The 17,894-nt window shown below is 37.8% G+C and overlaps 1 protein-coding gene across 3 annotated transcripts in view; it reads left to right on the top strand.

Annotated features, from left to right (window-relative positions):
- The first annotated feature begins 610 nt into the window (after nt 1-610).
- The window catches only part of LOC101245767 (anaphase-promoting complex subunit 1), a 34,310-nt gene continuing 17,026 nt past the window's right edge, over nt 611-17,894 (top strand). For 2 of the 3 annotated variants that reach the window (XM_069299154.1, XM_010323798.3), the window contains exons 1-12: nt 611-1,312; nt 1,464-1,527; nt 2,237-2,321; nt 2,685-2,965; nt 3,185-3,290; nt 3,393-3,550; nt 5,258-5,445; nt 5,525-5,594; nt 8,182-8,313; nt 10,306-10,793; nt 12,937-13,396; nt 13,677-14,015. In XM_069299154.1, the coding sequence (XP_069155255.1) occupies nt 1,092-1,312; nt 1,464-1,527; nt 2,237-2,321; nt 2,685-2,965; nt 3,185-3,290; nt 3,393-3,550; nt 5,258-5,445; nt 5,525-5,594; nt 8,182-8,313; nt 10,306-10,793; nt 12,937-13,396; nt 13,677-14,015 (2,592 nt within the window). In that variant the 5' untranslated portion in view covers nt 611-1,091. The remainder of the gene's footprint in view (nt 1,313-1,463; nt 1,528-2,236; nt 2,322-2,684; nt 2,966-3,184; nt 3,291-3,392; nt 3,551-5,257; nt 5,446-5,524; nt 5,595-8,181; nt 8,314-10,305; nt 10,794-12,936; nt 13,397-13,676; nt 14,016-17,894) is intronic. The other variant, XM_069299155.1, reaches the window with a different exon arrangement.

Raw genomic sequence — 17,894 nt, forward strand, 5'->3', positions numbered from 1 at the left:
ATGAAATTAATTTATTTAGCACAAGGGCATAACTCCCCCAAATATCCGAACACTAAGATATGAAATTAATTTATTTAGCACAAGCCCCCCCCCCCCCCCCCCCCCCACATGAATATTAAAATTAAATATTGATGGCTCCTTTAATGTAAAGACCAAAGAAGGGGGCACATGAGGTATAATAAGAGATATGCAAGAAAGTTGGGTGGCTAAGTGCATCTCCAAAATAAGCACTAACTCGGCAGATGCATATTTTATAACATTACTACACGAATTGCTACTAGCCAAGAGACAATTTATAACATTACTACACGAATTGCTACTAGCCAAGAGACAAAAAATATCCAATAGAAATCTCTACGGACTTTATCGACGTAATGAATATTTTAAATTCTAACTCAAATGCTTATACAAATATTGTTTGTATAATTGGGGAGGCCCCAGATCAAGCATGAGCTTCGGGAACAAAACAGGACTACCGACTTGCTAGACAAGAAGGGAAAGATGTTGAAAGAAAAACTTTTTGAAGAATAGTTTGTTTTAAAATCAGACAAGAATGAAACTTCTTTTGTTGGTGTCAATAAATCCAGTAATGTTTATATTACTAATGGATGTATAAATCCAAGACATAACTTAGTCTGTATTGCTACAAGTAATGTGGTTTCTGATGCATATATTATATAATCAATATTAACTCGTCTTGACTACCAAAAATAAATAAATTAAAAGATATCTTCAATATATTTTCCCTCCCTTTTTGTCTTTCATATTTCATTTTACTTTTGCCTGGAAATTATCACTGGAATTTTAGGGCGATAGCGGCGCAGGGTGCAGACTGCCGACTGGTTTCACAGTGCTTTTTAAGAGCTGATACGGTGGTGGACGACTCAACAAGGGCGAAACCCTATAACTTTGGGGTGTTTCACGCTGAAAAAATCCTCTGTCCATCACTGTGGAAGAAACCATCCGCAGACAACATCATAGCCACTTGATTCAACACAAACCAAGAAATAGAAAAGAAAAAGAGTCGGGAGAGACCAATTGAGAATACTTTCTGGGTATTCATTCATTCCCAAGGCTATTTGGCTCCGAAAATGTCTATTGGTGCTCGTGAACTTACCATTCTGGGTGACTTCCAGCCCTTTGGCTTGATTGCGGAAGCTCTTGATGGCAAACCCTCCGATGCTTGTGTGGATGATTATCGTTACTTCCTCTTCAGTCCAGAAGTGACCAAACAAAGAGATGAAGCGGATGAACTCGATTTGCCATCTCCAAGTGACCGGAGCGATCACGAGCTATTTATAAGAGGGAACAAGTATATTTATCCGTTAAAAGTTTCTATTTTTCAATCTTTTCTCTTTAATTGTTGTTTAAGTTTACAAAATTGTCATCAACATAGTCGAAATTCTCAGTTTCTTGTTGTGTGAATATCAACACGTAAAATTTGGCTTACTTGTATTCTGTAGGATTATATGGAGCATAGGTTCACGAGTCTATAAGAGGTTCACATCACCCTCCACAGTGATAAAGGTAACTCTGCAATCATAAAAACTCACTCTACCATTACCTAGGTTAGTAAATGGTTTTCAAACATTGAATCAACTTTCAGAAAAAAAGGTTTTTCTAGTTGTATCACCTTATTGAGTTTACCCAATTTTTTCATATGCTTTCGTCCTTTGATGTCTTTTTTTCCTTCCATAAATCATGGTAACACTCTTTTTTTCCCACCTTACCTTAATTGTGTCCTAGCCAAGCATAAGGAACACTTCTCGCTCGGTGAATCAGCAAAACTAGCTCAAGTCATGGTTGGCTTAACTGAAAATTAATTTTGAGCCATGTGAATGAAAATGTATCCATCTCATCTGCAACTGTGGATATTCTTACTTTAGATATACTGTCAAATGTGCAATAAACATGCGTATGACTGACTTGCTTAGAATGTTGAGATGAACTCTTCTGTATGGCTGACATGTGGTTTCACATAAATTTACATGTCCTTGTAGTATTCTCCAATTTTATTTTCATTCATTTCTTGTTATGGTAGGTCCTCTCCGCCCTCCATTTTGGTGCTGTGCGTAGCTTATGGCACATCTCACATATATGGAACTTCATTTATGATTTTCTTTTAGTTACTTATTTTTTGATTTAGTTTCATTCATTACTCTTTTTAATCATTTGTCATGTGCATTCTTTCCAATTTTCTCAACGGATGTATAATCAACTTTCAATGGTATTTTAGGCATGTTGGTGTCGGATGGGCGATACTTCAGACACTGTTCTGTGCATTCTACAGAGTGATAGTTTGTCAATTTATGACACATCAGGTGACTGAACCAGTTTTACTGTTGCATGTTTTATTTTAGTGGAGCTTCTCTCCACATATTGAGTAGTCTCATTGTATATAAAGATTTTCCTTAGAATTAAGAATTTGATTTACTAGTTAATTGAATATAAGGGAAGAATCGGAGATGCTAAATGAGGCTTTCTTGGCAGTTTAAAGAATAGCCGAGTACAAAGGAGGCCAAAATGGGCTATATTTCTTCTTTTAGAATTTTCCATTACCAAACCCATGGCAACCATTTTAGTATTTAATTTTTCCTCTTTTTGTCCAAGTGAATCCCTGTTGTTTTACCATTGCAATCGGTTGTTAGAGGAACGTTAAAATGTTTGAGTGGTTTGCCGTGTAGGTGAAGTAACATCTGTTCCTCTTCCTCGTAGCATCACCTCCATATGGCCTCTTCCATATGGTTTACTCCTCCAACAGGCACCTGAAGGGAGTTCGCAATCACGTATCCATTTTTCGTCGTTGAGCCCACTTTTAAGTGCTCGTAATACAATCCGTTCAAAAAGGGATGTTAGTACTCAGCAGAATTATACTGCTGTACATGGTTTAGATTTTACTATCAGGGGAGATGGGTCTTCAATGTCCTCACATCTGATATTAAAGGATCCTCTGGAAGAACCTCAGGTATACATGATGCGTTCTTTGGCCCCCCTCTATATCTATTGTTTTTATTTGTATTGTTTTATTTTCTGTATTAGTCTGTTTCTAATCTTGGGTTATGGTAATATTAAAATGTGATCCAATTGTGTTTTCCATTTGTTAGCTGAAGAGGTAGAATTTTCCTCCCAGTTTTTTAATTACAACTTTGATAATAGTGCACTTCTTTTATTGTAATTATCACAGCCAACCTATATTGAGGAGAGGGGGAAATTGAACTTTAACAAAGAAGTTGATGAAAGGACCATTTGGACTGGAGATTGTGTACCCCTGATGGCGTCATACAACAAAGGTTTTTCCTATTTATTTTCAATCAACTATTAGATTGTCCCTTCTTTGCTGCTTGACAAAAGAGATAATGGAGTGCATTCATTGTCTCTGAATTACTATACAGCTAAGCTCCAGCATTCTTTATGGGTTGTTGAAACCATCAACTCTAACATTGAAATGGGAAATTCTAGATTTCCTGATGTTCCCCTTGGAGTGCTAACGAAGCAATTTTCATTCCGGAGGATATGGCAAGGAAAGGGTTCACAAACAGCTGCTAGTAAGGTGTTGATTATTATTGACTCTTTTGTTGCTTGATGAAAAGAATGTCATGCTTCTTTCTATACAATCATATTTGGGAAATGAATTTAGTGAACAATGCATCTTCATTTTATAGTTCCAATTCGTGCTAAATAATATGTTCTCAGAATACTGGACTTGGAGGTCCATAGTGAATCGTAGTGATCTAGTCTGGAGTTCTAATTGAAATGCTAAAAACCTCAGCAGTAGGTGATGAAGAAGAAGTGGCCATAATCTATTATAATCTTATGACACCAATTCTGATTTTATATGATTATTATTAGAAAGACACTAGGAGGAGGCTGGAGTTGGGGCTACAAACAGAGAAAGATGGAGGATGATACCTGCTTGTTTATGGTGGACGAATTGGAGAGAGAGAAATGATAGATGTTTTGAAAATAGGGACAACAACCTGCAGGAAGTCAAGCTTAAATGTATTTTGTTGTTCTGTTTTTGGTGTACAAATGTCCACTCCAATGAGATTGAGTCAATCATAGATGGTTTAGGGTCCACCTAGTTCCTGGTTTAGCATTGGAAGGACTTTAATCTTTTTCTTCTTTTTGTAAATATGGTTTTTCAGTACTACCTAAGTACCGACTGAAATACAATGTTACTAGTGTCAAAAAAGAAAGACACTAGATAGTGGTAACTTCTACTACTACAATTTTTGACTTCTGTGTCAAACTTCTATTGATAAGGTAAAATTTTACGTTTAACAGATGGAAACTTTGTAAACGGTTCTCGGGTATCGTAGTTTGGCATATCATTCTTAACTTATAAAAAGATCATTGCCGTCTAATTAGAAATTACTATGGGTTTGATGAAAGCCTAGTTCGTGAAGCAATGTCATGGGGCCTGGTCCTGGCCAGGGAAACTTCAAAACAAGTGTAATCTTAGTATTCAAAATCCTTAGGGGAGTCGTTGAAAATAGTCCATAGCCTGTACTGTTTGTCACTAAGCCGATGTAATGGACTTTTTCCTCAGCGACATCAAACCAGTCTTAGCTTAGGTCTGGTGAAACCAGGAAGGATCAAAGAGTTTTTGAATGCTGGAATAAGGATGGAAAGGCAGGGAGAAAGGAGGAGAGATGGAAGATTGTCTCATCTTATATATGGTGGACAGTATGGCTAGGGAGGAACCAGAGATGTTTTGAAGGAACACACAGCAGCATACAAAGATTTAAGTTCAGAAGCAATCAACACAACTAGACTGGTTGTAACTTGGTAGTATTAGGCTCCTATATAATATAACACTTTTGGTTTTGGAGGGGAACTACACTTTTTAGGTAGTATTCCTAAGCATAAATGTAGACTAACTGTTACTTTTCTCTTTTTTTTCTCACTGTTCTGCTTGACAGGGCATTACTCTCCAAGATGAGCACATTTTAGGTTTTTCTTCCTAGTGTCTGTACTTGGTTGTACATGGCATTAAAATATAGGTGAACTACAGTATTCAGGCGTCTAACTTCCAAGTTTATAATCATATCTCCATAAACTTGGAAGTTAGACGCCTGAATACTGTAGTTCACCTATATTTTAATGATTTCATATATCTTATCTCCATGAATGATAAGATATATATCAAAAATATATAAAAAATAAAAAATAAAAAATCTTATCTCCATGAATGATTTTATATATCTTTGTCCTTATATATGTGCTTGTTGTTTAGAGCATCATGTAATTCTCTCAGGTGTTTCTAGCAACTGATGATGATGCATCACCCATTATTTGCTTACTACTCCAAGAGCAAAAAAAGTTGTTGTCTCTGCGGCTTCAGACTGTAGAAATAAATACCGAAGTTATCTATGACATTAAGCCTGACATGAGTTGGAGCATTCCAGCAATTTCTGCAGCACCAGTTGTTGTCACTCGACCAGGGTTAGGTTTTACTATATATTTTGGTTTTCTGTAGCTATCTTATTACTTTTGTGTTTTGACTGCCAATTCTAATCCTCAGAGTTAAAGTGGCCGGACTTCCATTTGTGGACATTGTCGTGCTGACATCAGAAAACACTCTTCTTCTATATGTAAGTTCTAAGGCTATCTTACATAACTTGACCTGCTAGTAGAAGATAAATTCTATGCCATGACTTGCATTCCTCTTGTCTTTCCTGTCAAAGTGGAGAACTTCCTTTTTATGCATCCTAGAATATTTGCATCATGAGTATGTCTACCCTCTGTATTCATTTTGCTTGTGGCTGAAGATATTGGTGACTCTACTTTGCAAAAGTTATTTCTTTGTGTGCTAAATGCTAATGTTCTGTTATCTTCTCCACATAAGTTCTTTGGCGAAAAGGTTAAACTTTTACAGTATCTGGTATATTTGCAGCAAACATTGTTTTGCTCTCTAAACTCCCTTTTTCTTTTTAAATTTTTGTATGAATTGTTGTTAGGAACTGTGTAGCTTTTTTGATTTCTTTCTGGTTTACAGTTGGTATAACTTAATAATGTTCATCACCTGTGATGAAGAATTAAGATGAGATGGGACCTAGGGAAAACTATAAGTTAGTGAAGAAGAATATGTGAATAATTTGTGTTGCCAAATATACTACAAGAGGTCATACAAGTAACAACAACAACATACCCACCCAGTGAAATCCCACAAGTAGGGTCTGGGAGGGTAGAATGTATGCCGACCTTACCACTATCTCGTGGAGGTAGAAAAACTATTTTCAAAAGACCCATGATTCAAGTGCAGCATATTTAGATACAAAGAAGAAAATATAGGAAGTAACAAGGAAACAATGCAAAGTCTACCGGAAGGGAGCAACAACGACAATAACAAAATAGTGCGATAATCAGAACACAATAAACAACATACTAGGATAGATTATTGAAACAATAATAAACAATGATGAATGTAAAAACCAAGAACTACAGTAATACAACTAGTACATTGGTAAACATCAACCACCCTAAGCAAGACAACACTACACTACCAACTAACCTTCTACCCTAATATGTGTCCTTTAAACCCTTCTATCTTAGGTCATGTCCTTGATAACCTAAAGTTGGGTCATATCTTGTCTTATCACCTCTTCCTAATATTTTTTCGGACTCCTTTGCCTCTCCTCATACCCTCTATAACCAACCTCCCGCACCTTCTCACCGGTGCATCCACGCATCTCGTCTTCACATGTCTAAACCATCCGAGTCTCATTTTTTCATCTTGTCCACCACGGAGGGGCTCCACCTTATTTAAAATATCCTCATTTCTAGTTTTATTGCTTTTAGTATGATCACACAACCTCAACATCCTCATCTTCAAAACATGTATCTTCTGAATATGGCATAAGTAATTACTCATATTTTCCGAATGTGTGAATTTATTTCTGGATGACACTTCGCCCAATACAACCTATTTGATCTGACCACCACCTTAACTTCATTTTTAAGTCTTGGTGGCATATCCTTATCACAAGACATTGGATTTGAGATTCCATTTCATCCATCCCACTCCAATACGATGTGTAACACCATCCTCAATCTTTAATCTCCCCATTTTATTGGATTATCAACCTCTCGTTTAGAAAATGCATGAAGATGTAGTTGTGGATATGTGATCAGACTAGGAGCGACAAAATTAGAAATGAGGATTTCTGGAATAAGGTGGGAGTGGCCTTCATGTTGGACAAAATGAGGAAGCGAGACTGAGATGGTTTGGGCATGTGAAGAGGAGGTGCGCTGACACCCTAGTGAGGAGGTGCGGGAGGTTGGTTGTAGGGGGTAAGCGGAGGTGTAGACATAGGCTAAAAAAGTATTGGGGAGAGGTGATTAGACTGGACATGACACAACTTTATATATCAAGGACACGACTGTAAATAGGAAGGAGTGTATGTCGCGTATTAGGTAGAAGGTTAGTAGGGGTAGAGTCTTGTCTTGCTCTGCAAAGGTTGTTGCGTGGTACTAGTCGTACCCTTCTAGTTCTTTCCATATATTGTTTATTGCGTTTTGATTATCACACTATTTTTTTTCCGAGAAATGTAACTTTATTATAAGCAGAAGAATACACAAGGACTATTCTAGTAATACTTACATCCAAAAGTTGCAAAAGAAAGAAGTCCTATGAAGGTCAAGAGTACTCTAAAATACTAGGGATATCCTCTGCATCTTGAGGATATTCATGTTTACATCAAAAAAAGAAAAGAACCAGAAAATTCAGCTTCAGATTCTGCATAATCCACCTCTTGTTTTTAAAACATGTCTGGTTCCTCCCCATCCATATAGACCACCTAATGTAGGCAGGGACAATCTTCCATCTCTCTGTGTGATTATCACACTATTTTTGCTGCTGTATCTGTCTCATTTTTGTAGACTTTACATTGCTTTTCTTATTAACTGCTATGCTTTCTTCATTGTATTTCTTCTTTTTGTACTTGACTTTGATGCATTTGAGCAGAGGGTCTTTCGGAAACAGCCTCTCTACCTCCACGAGGTAGGGGTAAGGTGTGCGTACACTCTACTCTCCTCAGACCCCACTTAGTTAAATTTCACTGGGTATGTTGTTGTATATTTGGAAGTTTATGTGGAATGATGTCATCATCTTTGTGCATCACTTCCACTTACTAGGTGATGCTTGATTTGCTCATGAAATATGACCTTTTAAAATTGCAGTGCGGGAAGCAATGCCTTTGTGAGTTCAAGTTGTCTCACCTTGGCAAAGATCAGGTTTTGCATGATCCTAAAATTGTTGGGTTAGCAGATGCTGTTGAGGAGCGTATCAATGTAATTGTGAACAGTGGACGGGTATGATTGCTGACTTTATTTGGCTTTTTGTATTTTAGGCTCAAATAGTTCTGTAAGTTTCTCATTGTGACTGCTGTGTCCCATTTTGTGACTGTTACCATTCATGGGACAAACATCAGATGATGAGATTGTGAGTCTCTATCTGGTCTACCATGTTGCTTTAATTCCATGAGCGTTGGATGACTAGGATGAGTCACTAAATTTCTGTATCATATAAAATAATGAAATTATCTGTGCAAAAGATAAGTACTGAGAACTTCATGCTATTGAAACGTAAGGGCGGAGTTCTATATTTTCCTTTCTGATGGCTAACTATGTGCTAGCTTTTAATGTGTCTATTCAATGAAGAATGTCCTTTTACGTTTCCGCAATCATCTAGGTGAAGATTGATCTGTGTATTTTATCTGCTTCAAACTGTCATATTGAAGTAACATTTATTAGGGACTACAGTTTGTTTGAATGGAATAGGATAAAAATAAGAGATGTAGCTTTCCACAGCAAACTTAGGGAAATGTCACTTTCAGGGAAATTTCACTTGCAGGACATAGCATAACTATAAGAAATTACTTTCTCACCAACCACTTTGGCCTAATCATCCCATTTGTTCAAGCAGCAATCAAGGTGAAGTTGGGTTAGAAATGAAGAACCATTTATGACTAAAAGGTCCACTAGACCAAAAAAGTAATGAAGAAGATGCCTATTGACAAAGCGGTGTGTTGGAGTTGGAACAATTCCCACTCAGAGGTGACAAGTGGACGTTCCCAAAATGTGTTATATGCGTAAATTCAATATAATTGACACTTGTTGACATTCCAACCTATCTTCTCTTTTCAGGGCTGTGATGGTACTAAGTTGTCACGATTGGAAATGTTTCTTCTTTTGTCTGTTGTTTTTGAATTATCTCAATCTCATTGTTATAGGTTCTGCATATGCTGCAAAATCTCATATAGACTTTAGGTATATTGTTTCTTAGATAGTAAGCATATATAATAATATATTAAGTGTACCATATTAGTAGGGATATGGATCCGCCGTTGATGCTACAGTGCTTTTAAAGCCTTCACACTAAAAGTGTTAAAGTAAGGCAATAATACAGATGTTTGTGGAGATCAAAATCTGTTATCACTAACTCAAAATCTCACATCAGAAGATACTGTTCAGGAAAAGGTGCGAAATATAGTAGTAATTGTGCTAGGTTGTAATTGTTGATTCGAATGGGAAGGAGAGAGAGGGTGGGTGGGGTTGCAGGGTGTAGGTGAGGCAAGCCGAGTTTCATCAGAACATTTCACACGAAGCCGAGCTAAGGAGATCATAGACTTTTCGTGGAGTTACTACTTGGAGGCTTGGAAAACTACTCAGAGTATGGAGAAAAGGGATATGTATGCAAAGAGGCTATTCATAAAATGCAAGCCCCATGCCTAAGAAGGGCCTTATCTCATTAGGGTATTTATGTAGTAGTTAGTCTAGACCTATTAAATAGGTGAGAATAGCTCATATAGACTTAGATTATGATGTTTGATAATTTGAGTTCACTCTTGAGAGAGTTCCGTGTGAGGCCGATGGCTTTGTTGCTTGAAATTACTAATAGATTGCTTGCAAGAGGAAACCTTCCTTTTGAGGGTTCATCTCAATGTATAGGTGTTTGTTGGATGTAATTATTTATTTTTGATGAAGTAGATTCACTTAAAGGCATCAAGAAGATGCAAGCTTTAAGTTATATTCAATTAATCAGAGGTTGTAGCTTTTTTATAATTATTGTTGCCCAGTAATTCCCATCTTGTGTCTTGCTTTCTATACTTGATCTTTGTTTCTTGTTCTTAGAATTAGGGTTCAACTTTCACTTTCGATATTACATCAGTCGGGATGGAGACAGTCTGCTTTAAGTTATCCTCAAATCTATTATTTTATATAACCATATGTAGTCTGATATAGGTCTCTGGAGTTTCTGACCAGGATGGAATTATGATTTCCTTCTTTCTTTTGGTACTTCAGATTTACCGATGTACTTGGCGCCGCAATCCATCATCGTCCTTGGCAAATGATTGTATCACTGCAATGGCTGAGGGGCTGAACTCTACGTTGTATAATCACTTTCTTGTTCTCCTTTGGCGCAATGGAGATCATACATATCTGAGTGGGGCGGATATGACTGCTGATTCTGAGTGGGAATCCTTTCAAAGCGTAATTAAACAAATATGCAAAGAGTCTGGTCATACTTCTGAAAAACTTTCAGATTCTGTTTCATGCTCTTCATGGGAGTTTCTTATTAATAGCAGATATCACAAGCAATATAGCAAAAGTTATCCTATAACTGGACTTTCAGAAACTTCAATTGATCAGCAGGGATTGTATTCACCTGGACTATCCATGGGTACATTAGATAATAGTCGAAGCTCGTTGTGTGCTGAATTAGTGACTGAGACCCTAGATACACTGCATACTGTATACGAAAGTTTGAAACTAGACAATCTTCGTAAACGGTAACTTTCCTATTCGTACATCTATTGTTTCATCAGCTCATTGGTCATGTTAAATCATCTTCTAAGTTCATTTTTCATCTGGGTTTTTAATACTAATTCTTTGCAACTCTTCACTAATATTGTTGCTGAATGACACATGCTCTCTCTGTGCAAAGTATCAGAAGAATCTGTGGTTCCTGCTTGTATTTGTTATGATTGGAAAGAAACCAAAACAGTTTTGATGGTATTGCAACTGGCCAGTTCTCAAGGCCAGATGCCTGACTACTCTTTCTGGATGGGTTAATCTTACCCCTGTATATAACCCAGATTCTTTTTTGGATTTTATTAGCTCTTTAGTCTTGAGTTAGACCTTTGATTTGTCAGCTCTTTAGACTTATGTTAGTTTTTTGTTATCTTTATATGAACTGATATCTCCCCCTCTTGTGTAACTAAGCATCTCCTTAAAGCCTTTGTGATTTATAAAGCACTTCTTTAAAAAAAAGAACACAATTAGAGGGGAAAACATATTTCAAGTAAGGAAACCAAATCTGGAAGTTAATTTTTTCATATTTAAAGCTTACTATCCTCCTATATTTACCAAAAACGATGTTGTTCTATCTGTGTTACCTGAAAGAGGCAGAGAAAAGAGAGGAATCAATTGCAGCTTATCTTCTCACATTTGACCTTGTATAGAATGTCTTCTATATCTAACTGTTCACATGTACTGTTAAGTTCAGCTTTGATGCCCTTTCTCACTGTACATGTCGTAGATCCTTCTGTTTATCCCATAAGAAATAACACCAAAACCCTCTTTGATATATTTTTATACATTTAACTGAAAATTGGAGCCCTTCTTAGGAGGCATAAGATGGCGAAATTGTAAATTTTTGGTGGAGCCTTTATAGAATGAGACTGATGTCTGTGAAATATAATTCAACTGTGACCAATGTCAAGATATTTGTATAATCGGTTGAGTTGGACATGATGAATACAGAGAAAGTTTTGAGCTCTTCTGCTGATCTAACTTTCTTTGCATCTCTAAACCACTTTTTTTTTTTGAAATGTTGGTTCGTAAATTGAGTGGCTAATGGAGGACAGAGTGGCTAGAATTATAGCTTATTTGCCATTGGAATTATACTAAAAACTTGTAAATTATTATCTCTGAGTAGAGATATTTAATTATGAAACTGCTTATCTTTTTTTTCCCTCACGATTCCATCATAGTTCTGGCGATACGGGATTGACCAGATGCCATAGTTGCTCTTGCAAATGATCATGAAAAAAGAAAAAAAAAAGAAGAGAAGATGGTGTCACATAATATAGGTTGTTTGGCCGTCTCACTTTGGCATTTCTGTGTAGTCCTTTGTTTTTTCATTTACTTCCAATGATTTGTTTATTATCCAATAACCAGGTATCTGTAAAACGTGAACTTGCAAGAATCTCTCTATAGATGAGCTGTTTGCTGTAATATGATGTATTTGGCTGAGTAGGAGAACCCTCCACGAGTCCCTGAGAAAAATAGAAAAACAAAGGAGCAAGTTATGCATGAGTTTATATCTTTTGGTCTTGTCGGTTTTCAACTCTATGGTTGATAGTTGTTAGGGTAATTTTGAATCAGAACTCAGGGTTGTTTCCAACTGAAAACTTTTATCAACATCATATGATTGACTTTATAAGCCATCTCCCTTTTCCAGGGTAGGGAGGTTGAATGCCTCTGCTCTGGATTATTGAGTTTCTAGTGGGTAAAACATATCTTGCCAATGAATCGGCATTGTGTTTAGGACTCAGTGTTAACATTTTAACATATTCTTGCTTATCGACAATCCCACCAAGGCACACCTACACATACTTATAAGCCAAGCAACTATTAAGAAAACGAAAACTACCTTTGAAGTAGAGCTCAACACTTAGAAGTTAAGAAGTAAAGCAGTTTCTGTTGAGGAACTACTCTGAACTAGCTCTACTTGAACAGTGAATAACTCAACTATTTGCTTGCTACTATTTGTCTGAGCAATATTTTACTGAAATCTGAATTAACACATTTACCTCTGCAGTTTTCCCGATGTGACCGATTAAAGTTTTCTTGATGTGTTAGTAAGATCCTTTTGCATACTATGGTTCCATTATCTCATATCATCCACTAAATATACTTAACTTAATGCAGAGATTTGGGTCTTCTGGTGGTTCTATTATGTGATATTGCAGCTTTCCTGAGCGAAGATTGCTACTTGGATCATTACATACGCGACTTTCCTTGCCTCTCAAAAGGCCATGAAGTATATCTGACCTCATCCTCCAAGAGAACTCCTCCTAGTTTATTCAGGTGGCTTGAGTCCTGCCTGAAGCATGGGTACAGTTCTGCTAGTATTAGTCATCTCCCATCTTTGATCTTCAGAGATGGAAGTTCTGTTGTCAACTGGGGACGGAAAATTGTATCATTCTATAGCCTGTTATGTGGTGCTGAACTATTGGGGAAGAAGCTATCTTCTGGTGTTTCTTGTGCTATTGCATCTGGATCGTTTAATACTCCGGAGGAAGTAACTGTCTTGTCAATGGTTGGAGAAAGAGTAGGTCTACAACAGTTAGACTTGTTACCTGCTGGAGTCTCTCTTCCTCTGCGAGATGTAAGTGAAGAGCTAAATGAATTTGCATCCAATTTACTATCCAAAATAAAAAAGTGCAAAATTTGGATATCCTGATCTATTCACCCTAACACACAAAAGATGGGTGAAATGGTGTTACATAATGATATCTTTGTACCCTTAATGGATGTATAATCATCTGCTTTTAATTGCAGCAGTTCACATCACATAGTTATACTCAGATGTTTCCATGTATTCAAGATCTTCTTTTTTATTTCACTTGGTTTTTAATTAAAGAAGGGGTGATTTTGTTCTTATGCAGGCATTGGATAAATGCCGTGATTCTCCTCCAATAGATTGGCCTGCTGCTGCATATGTTCTTCTTGGTCGGGAGGATTTGGCTTTCTCACGCTTAGCATATTCAAGAAAATCTGTGGAGCTTGAGCCCCATATGAATGTAAATATGACATGTATGTCCGCTCCTTACATGTTGAACCTCCATCCGGTGACAATTCCTTCCTCAATATCTGACACAGTACAGTCAGAGGATAACAAGCTAGAGGATGTAGATTCTGTTGAGGGATATGTGGCTGATGGTATGGAGCATATTTTTAACTCCGGCATCCAGTTGCGTTATGGTCGGGATCTGCGATTGAATGAGGTCAGTTTATTGATATTGTGCATGACTGAAAATAAATGTTTGCAGGCACTGCTTTTCAGTAAATATAATCCTGCCTCACTTTTAGGAGTGCTATCCATGAGTTTGATCCCTGAACTGCGTGACCATCCGATTACGCTTGTTAAGAGTCGATCCACATACATTTTGTATGGAAACCTGACTCTCATGTCAGTTTTATATATGACGAGCTTGACCCTCTGTGTATTGTCCTTTTTCTTTTTGATGAAGTTTTGTATTAAAAGGTATCAAGAAGATGCAAACTGATTCCATAATCAAATGGTGAGAACTTCAGGTACTGCAAGAACCTAGTATGAACTGGAAGTTAAACGAGAAGCAAAAACACAAGGCTGCTAAGCCACTGAGCAGGGGCTGATAAAATCTGAAAGGAGAATAGTGCCATTTACAGGGGAAAGGTTGCTCCAACTAAAAATATTCATCAAACATATGGTTTTAAGAGAGCACCAAGAGTTGAAGTCTGAAGTCCCATCAAAACATCTCCTATTCTTCTCTGTCCATGAACACCCAAAAAAATACAAGTTGGGATCATTTGCCAGATCTTCTTGATGGATTTAACCACTTTCCACAAACTCCACCTTTCACTTGCTTTGTTTAAATAGGAGAGGGGTCCTTCAGCTGATCACAAAAACTGATAGAAACATAAGCCAAAGGTCAGCTGCGACAGGACAGTGCAACAACAGGTGGTTTACTGTCTTTATATTGTGGTGAGTGGTGACACATAAAGCATCTGCTCACCACCTGAAAACCTTTTTTTCTTGAAATTATCATGAGTTACAATGGCAGTCTGAAGGATGTCCAAGTGAAGCATTTAACTTTTGGAAGGGGGGTGGGGGAGTTTTGTCTTCCAAGCCACTTTCCAAGGCCTAAAATCAGTCATTCCATCAGCCCTGCTTCCACAAGTCCCTTTGCTCGATCTACCCATCTTAAGTTGTCTGGAAGTTGAAGAGTCATTGAGAAACCTTTCAGTAGTTCTTATAAACCAATGAGTTCCCCTAGCTCTCACCTTGTAAGTTTCTTCTGAACTGAATATCCAAGATGCTGCCTTCCTTGTTTTCAGCTATTGAGGAGTCTGGCTCAGTGGCTTTTAGGAAGAGCCTAGGGTGGGAATCTTTGAGAGCCTGATTGATCACACATTTATCCTTCCAAAACTTGGCAGTAGAGCCATTTCCAAACTTAAAGGATACCGGTTTATAGAAATCATCCCTCAGATTGTTAATATGCTTCTAAGGACCAACTCCATGGAGGGGTCTGCTCTTTTGGTGCACCAATGATCTAATTGTCATATTTAGCATGGCCCACTTCTTTCCAAAGGTTTGATTCTCCATTTCCAGAAACCACCACTTTAAATCTATTTTTGTGCTTGCTAGGATCTCTGACAGTTAACCCTCTTTGTTCCTTTGGCAATAAGACCTTTGCCCATATCGCAAATGAATTGTGTGCCCTTCACTGTTTCCTTTCCAAAGAAATGTCCTCCTTAGACCTTCCAGCAGATCCCTCACCTTACATGGCATTGGTATGAGGGACATGGTGTAAGTGGGTATACCGTCCAAGACACCGTTGATTAAAGCCAACCTACCATCCATTGACAAATGCTGCATTTGCCAGTTTGCCAATCTTCTTTTCCACCTTTTCCATCACTCCACTCCATACCTCTGTTGCTTTGTAACTTGCAACCAAGGGGAGACCTAAGTAAGTGAAAGGGAAAGAACCGTGTCGCACCCCAAAATCTTTAACAGATCAAACTAGTTTGGAACTTCAGTGACATTGTATATCTTGCTTTTCATCTTGTTTATATGAAGCCCTGAAATGGCTTCAAATAGCATGAGTGTGAGATTGAGATATAGGACTTGAAGTGTCTCAGCCCCACAAAATATTAGGGTGCCATTTGCATATAGGAAGTGAGGAACTGAGATAGAGTGATTTGGTTTGCTTTCCACCATTAAACGTTCAATTCAGTGGTTAGTTCTGGCATTGTCCAGCATCTTGCTCAAACCCTCCATGGCTATAATGAATAAAAAGGGGAAAGAGGGTCCCCTTTGCCTTGTTCCTTTCCATGGAGAGAAAAAGCCAAGATGGTCCCCTATTCACTAGAATGGAGTACTTTATTGTTGAGAGATTGTATTTGATCCATTTAATCCACCGGTCTCCAAATTCCATTTGCTTTTGCATTTCTAATATATTGGACCTGCTAAATTTGTCAAAAGATTTCTCGACATCCAGTTTACACAAAATCCCAGGCCTTTGTGTTGTCAATCTACCATGAACGTAGTGTTATGGGATAAAAGGAATTGGTTGGGTGAATTAGTTGACAGCGGTGACCAAATGATTTCTTAGCATTAACCAAGACCTCACTTGGTATTTGAGTGCGGTTCACGCTGAGTATGAAAGAATCGAAAAGAGGAATCTTTGCTGGAATTATCTGCTATTAGAAGTCAGTGTGATGGGCCTTGGGTCGTATGTGGGGATTTTAATGTTACTAGATGTTAAAGAATGACAAAAGTCCCACATCGGTGATTAATGAGATGGGTGGACTCCTTGTAAGGCTTGAGCAATCCTCCTCCCTATGAGCTAACTTTTGGGGTGTAAGTTAGGTCTACGACCTAATTTCACATGGTATCAAAGTCACCTGGATATGCACTAACCTTGAGGTTACAGTGGCTGATAGCTGGTCCCCACAGGGATGGAACTTCTTCTTCAGGAGGCATCTTAATGACTGGGAAGTAGGCAGGTTTGTGGAGCTATTGCAGATGATTGATGGTTTCAAAGGCACTACTGTAGAGGATGACACTTCTAGATGAAAACATGATAAGGATGGCAAGTTCTCTGTAGGTAGAATTTATAAGAAAGAGGTATCCTGGGTGACTGAGAACAAATAGGTCCTTGGAAGCATGTATGGGAAAATATGGCTCCTACTAAAGTCAAGTGCTTTGCTTGGTTAGTAATCAGGAAAGCTAGCCTAACTCATGAGATCCTGCAGAAAAAGGGATTGCCAATTGTGTCCAGATGCATGTTGTGTAGTGACGCTAGAGAGACAAATAATCATCTGTTCCTCCATTGTGAAGTCATATCTCAGCTTTGGACTATGCTCCTCAGTTTAACAGAGACAAAATGGTCAATGCCAGAGCACACAACAGACTTATTAAGTTGCTGGAATAGGAAAGGGGGAAGCAAGACACAGAAGAAGTGGTAGAGAATAATCCCACACTGTATCTGGTGGACTATCTGGAGGGAGAGGAATGGAAGAAACTTTGAAGATAGATTCAACAACATTCAGAAAATCAAAGGGAACTGCGTTGAAACTTTCTATTTTTGTTGTAAAGAACATTGTATAGAAAATGCTGAACAATTAGTAGATCTTTTAGGATTACTGTCATTAGTCTCTTGTTTTAGCTTGTTACTGCCTTTTTGGAGGTCTCCAGCATACCTTAATGTTGAGGAATACAACATTACCAGTTTCAAAAAAAAAAATCTCATTTGCAATCAATGAAAGGTCAATGATCCGTCTTTTTTTCAATAAAGACATTTCGTTCCCCTCACACCAGCTTCTAGACCACTGTTTTAAGCCTCTCTGCCAGACTTTGGTCAAAATTTTGTACACTCCCTATGAGCGATATAGGCCTGAAGTCTCTGAGATGCAAGATTCCCTTCTTTGGGAAAAGGGCTATCAAAGAAGCATTGCTGGACTTGACCATGTGGCATTGCTGGTTGAAATGGTTGAGAGCTCCCATAATGTCATCCTTGATGTAATTCCATGCAGTTTAATAAAACGCCGTTGTGTAACCATCATATCCGAAACTCTTGTCTGGTGTACAAGAGTTGATGGCTGTTCTTACCTCTTCTTCA

This window comes from Solanum lycopersicum, chromosome 6, assembly GCF_036512215.1.
Source record: "Solanum lycopersicum chromosome 6, SLM_r2.1".
Taxonomy (NCBI): Eukaryota; Viridiplantae; Streptophyta; class Magnoliopsida; order Solanales; family Solanaceae; genus Solanum; species Solanum lycopersicum.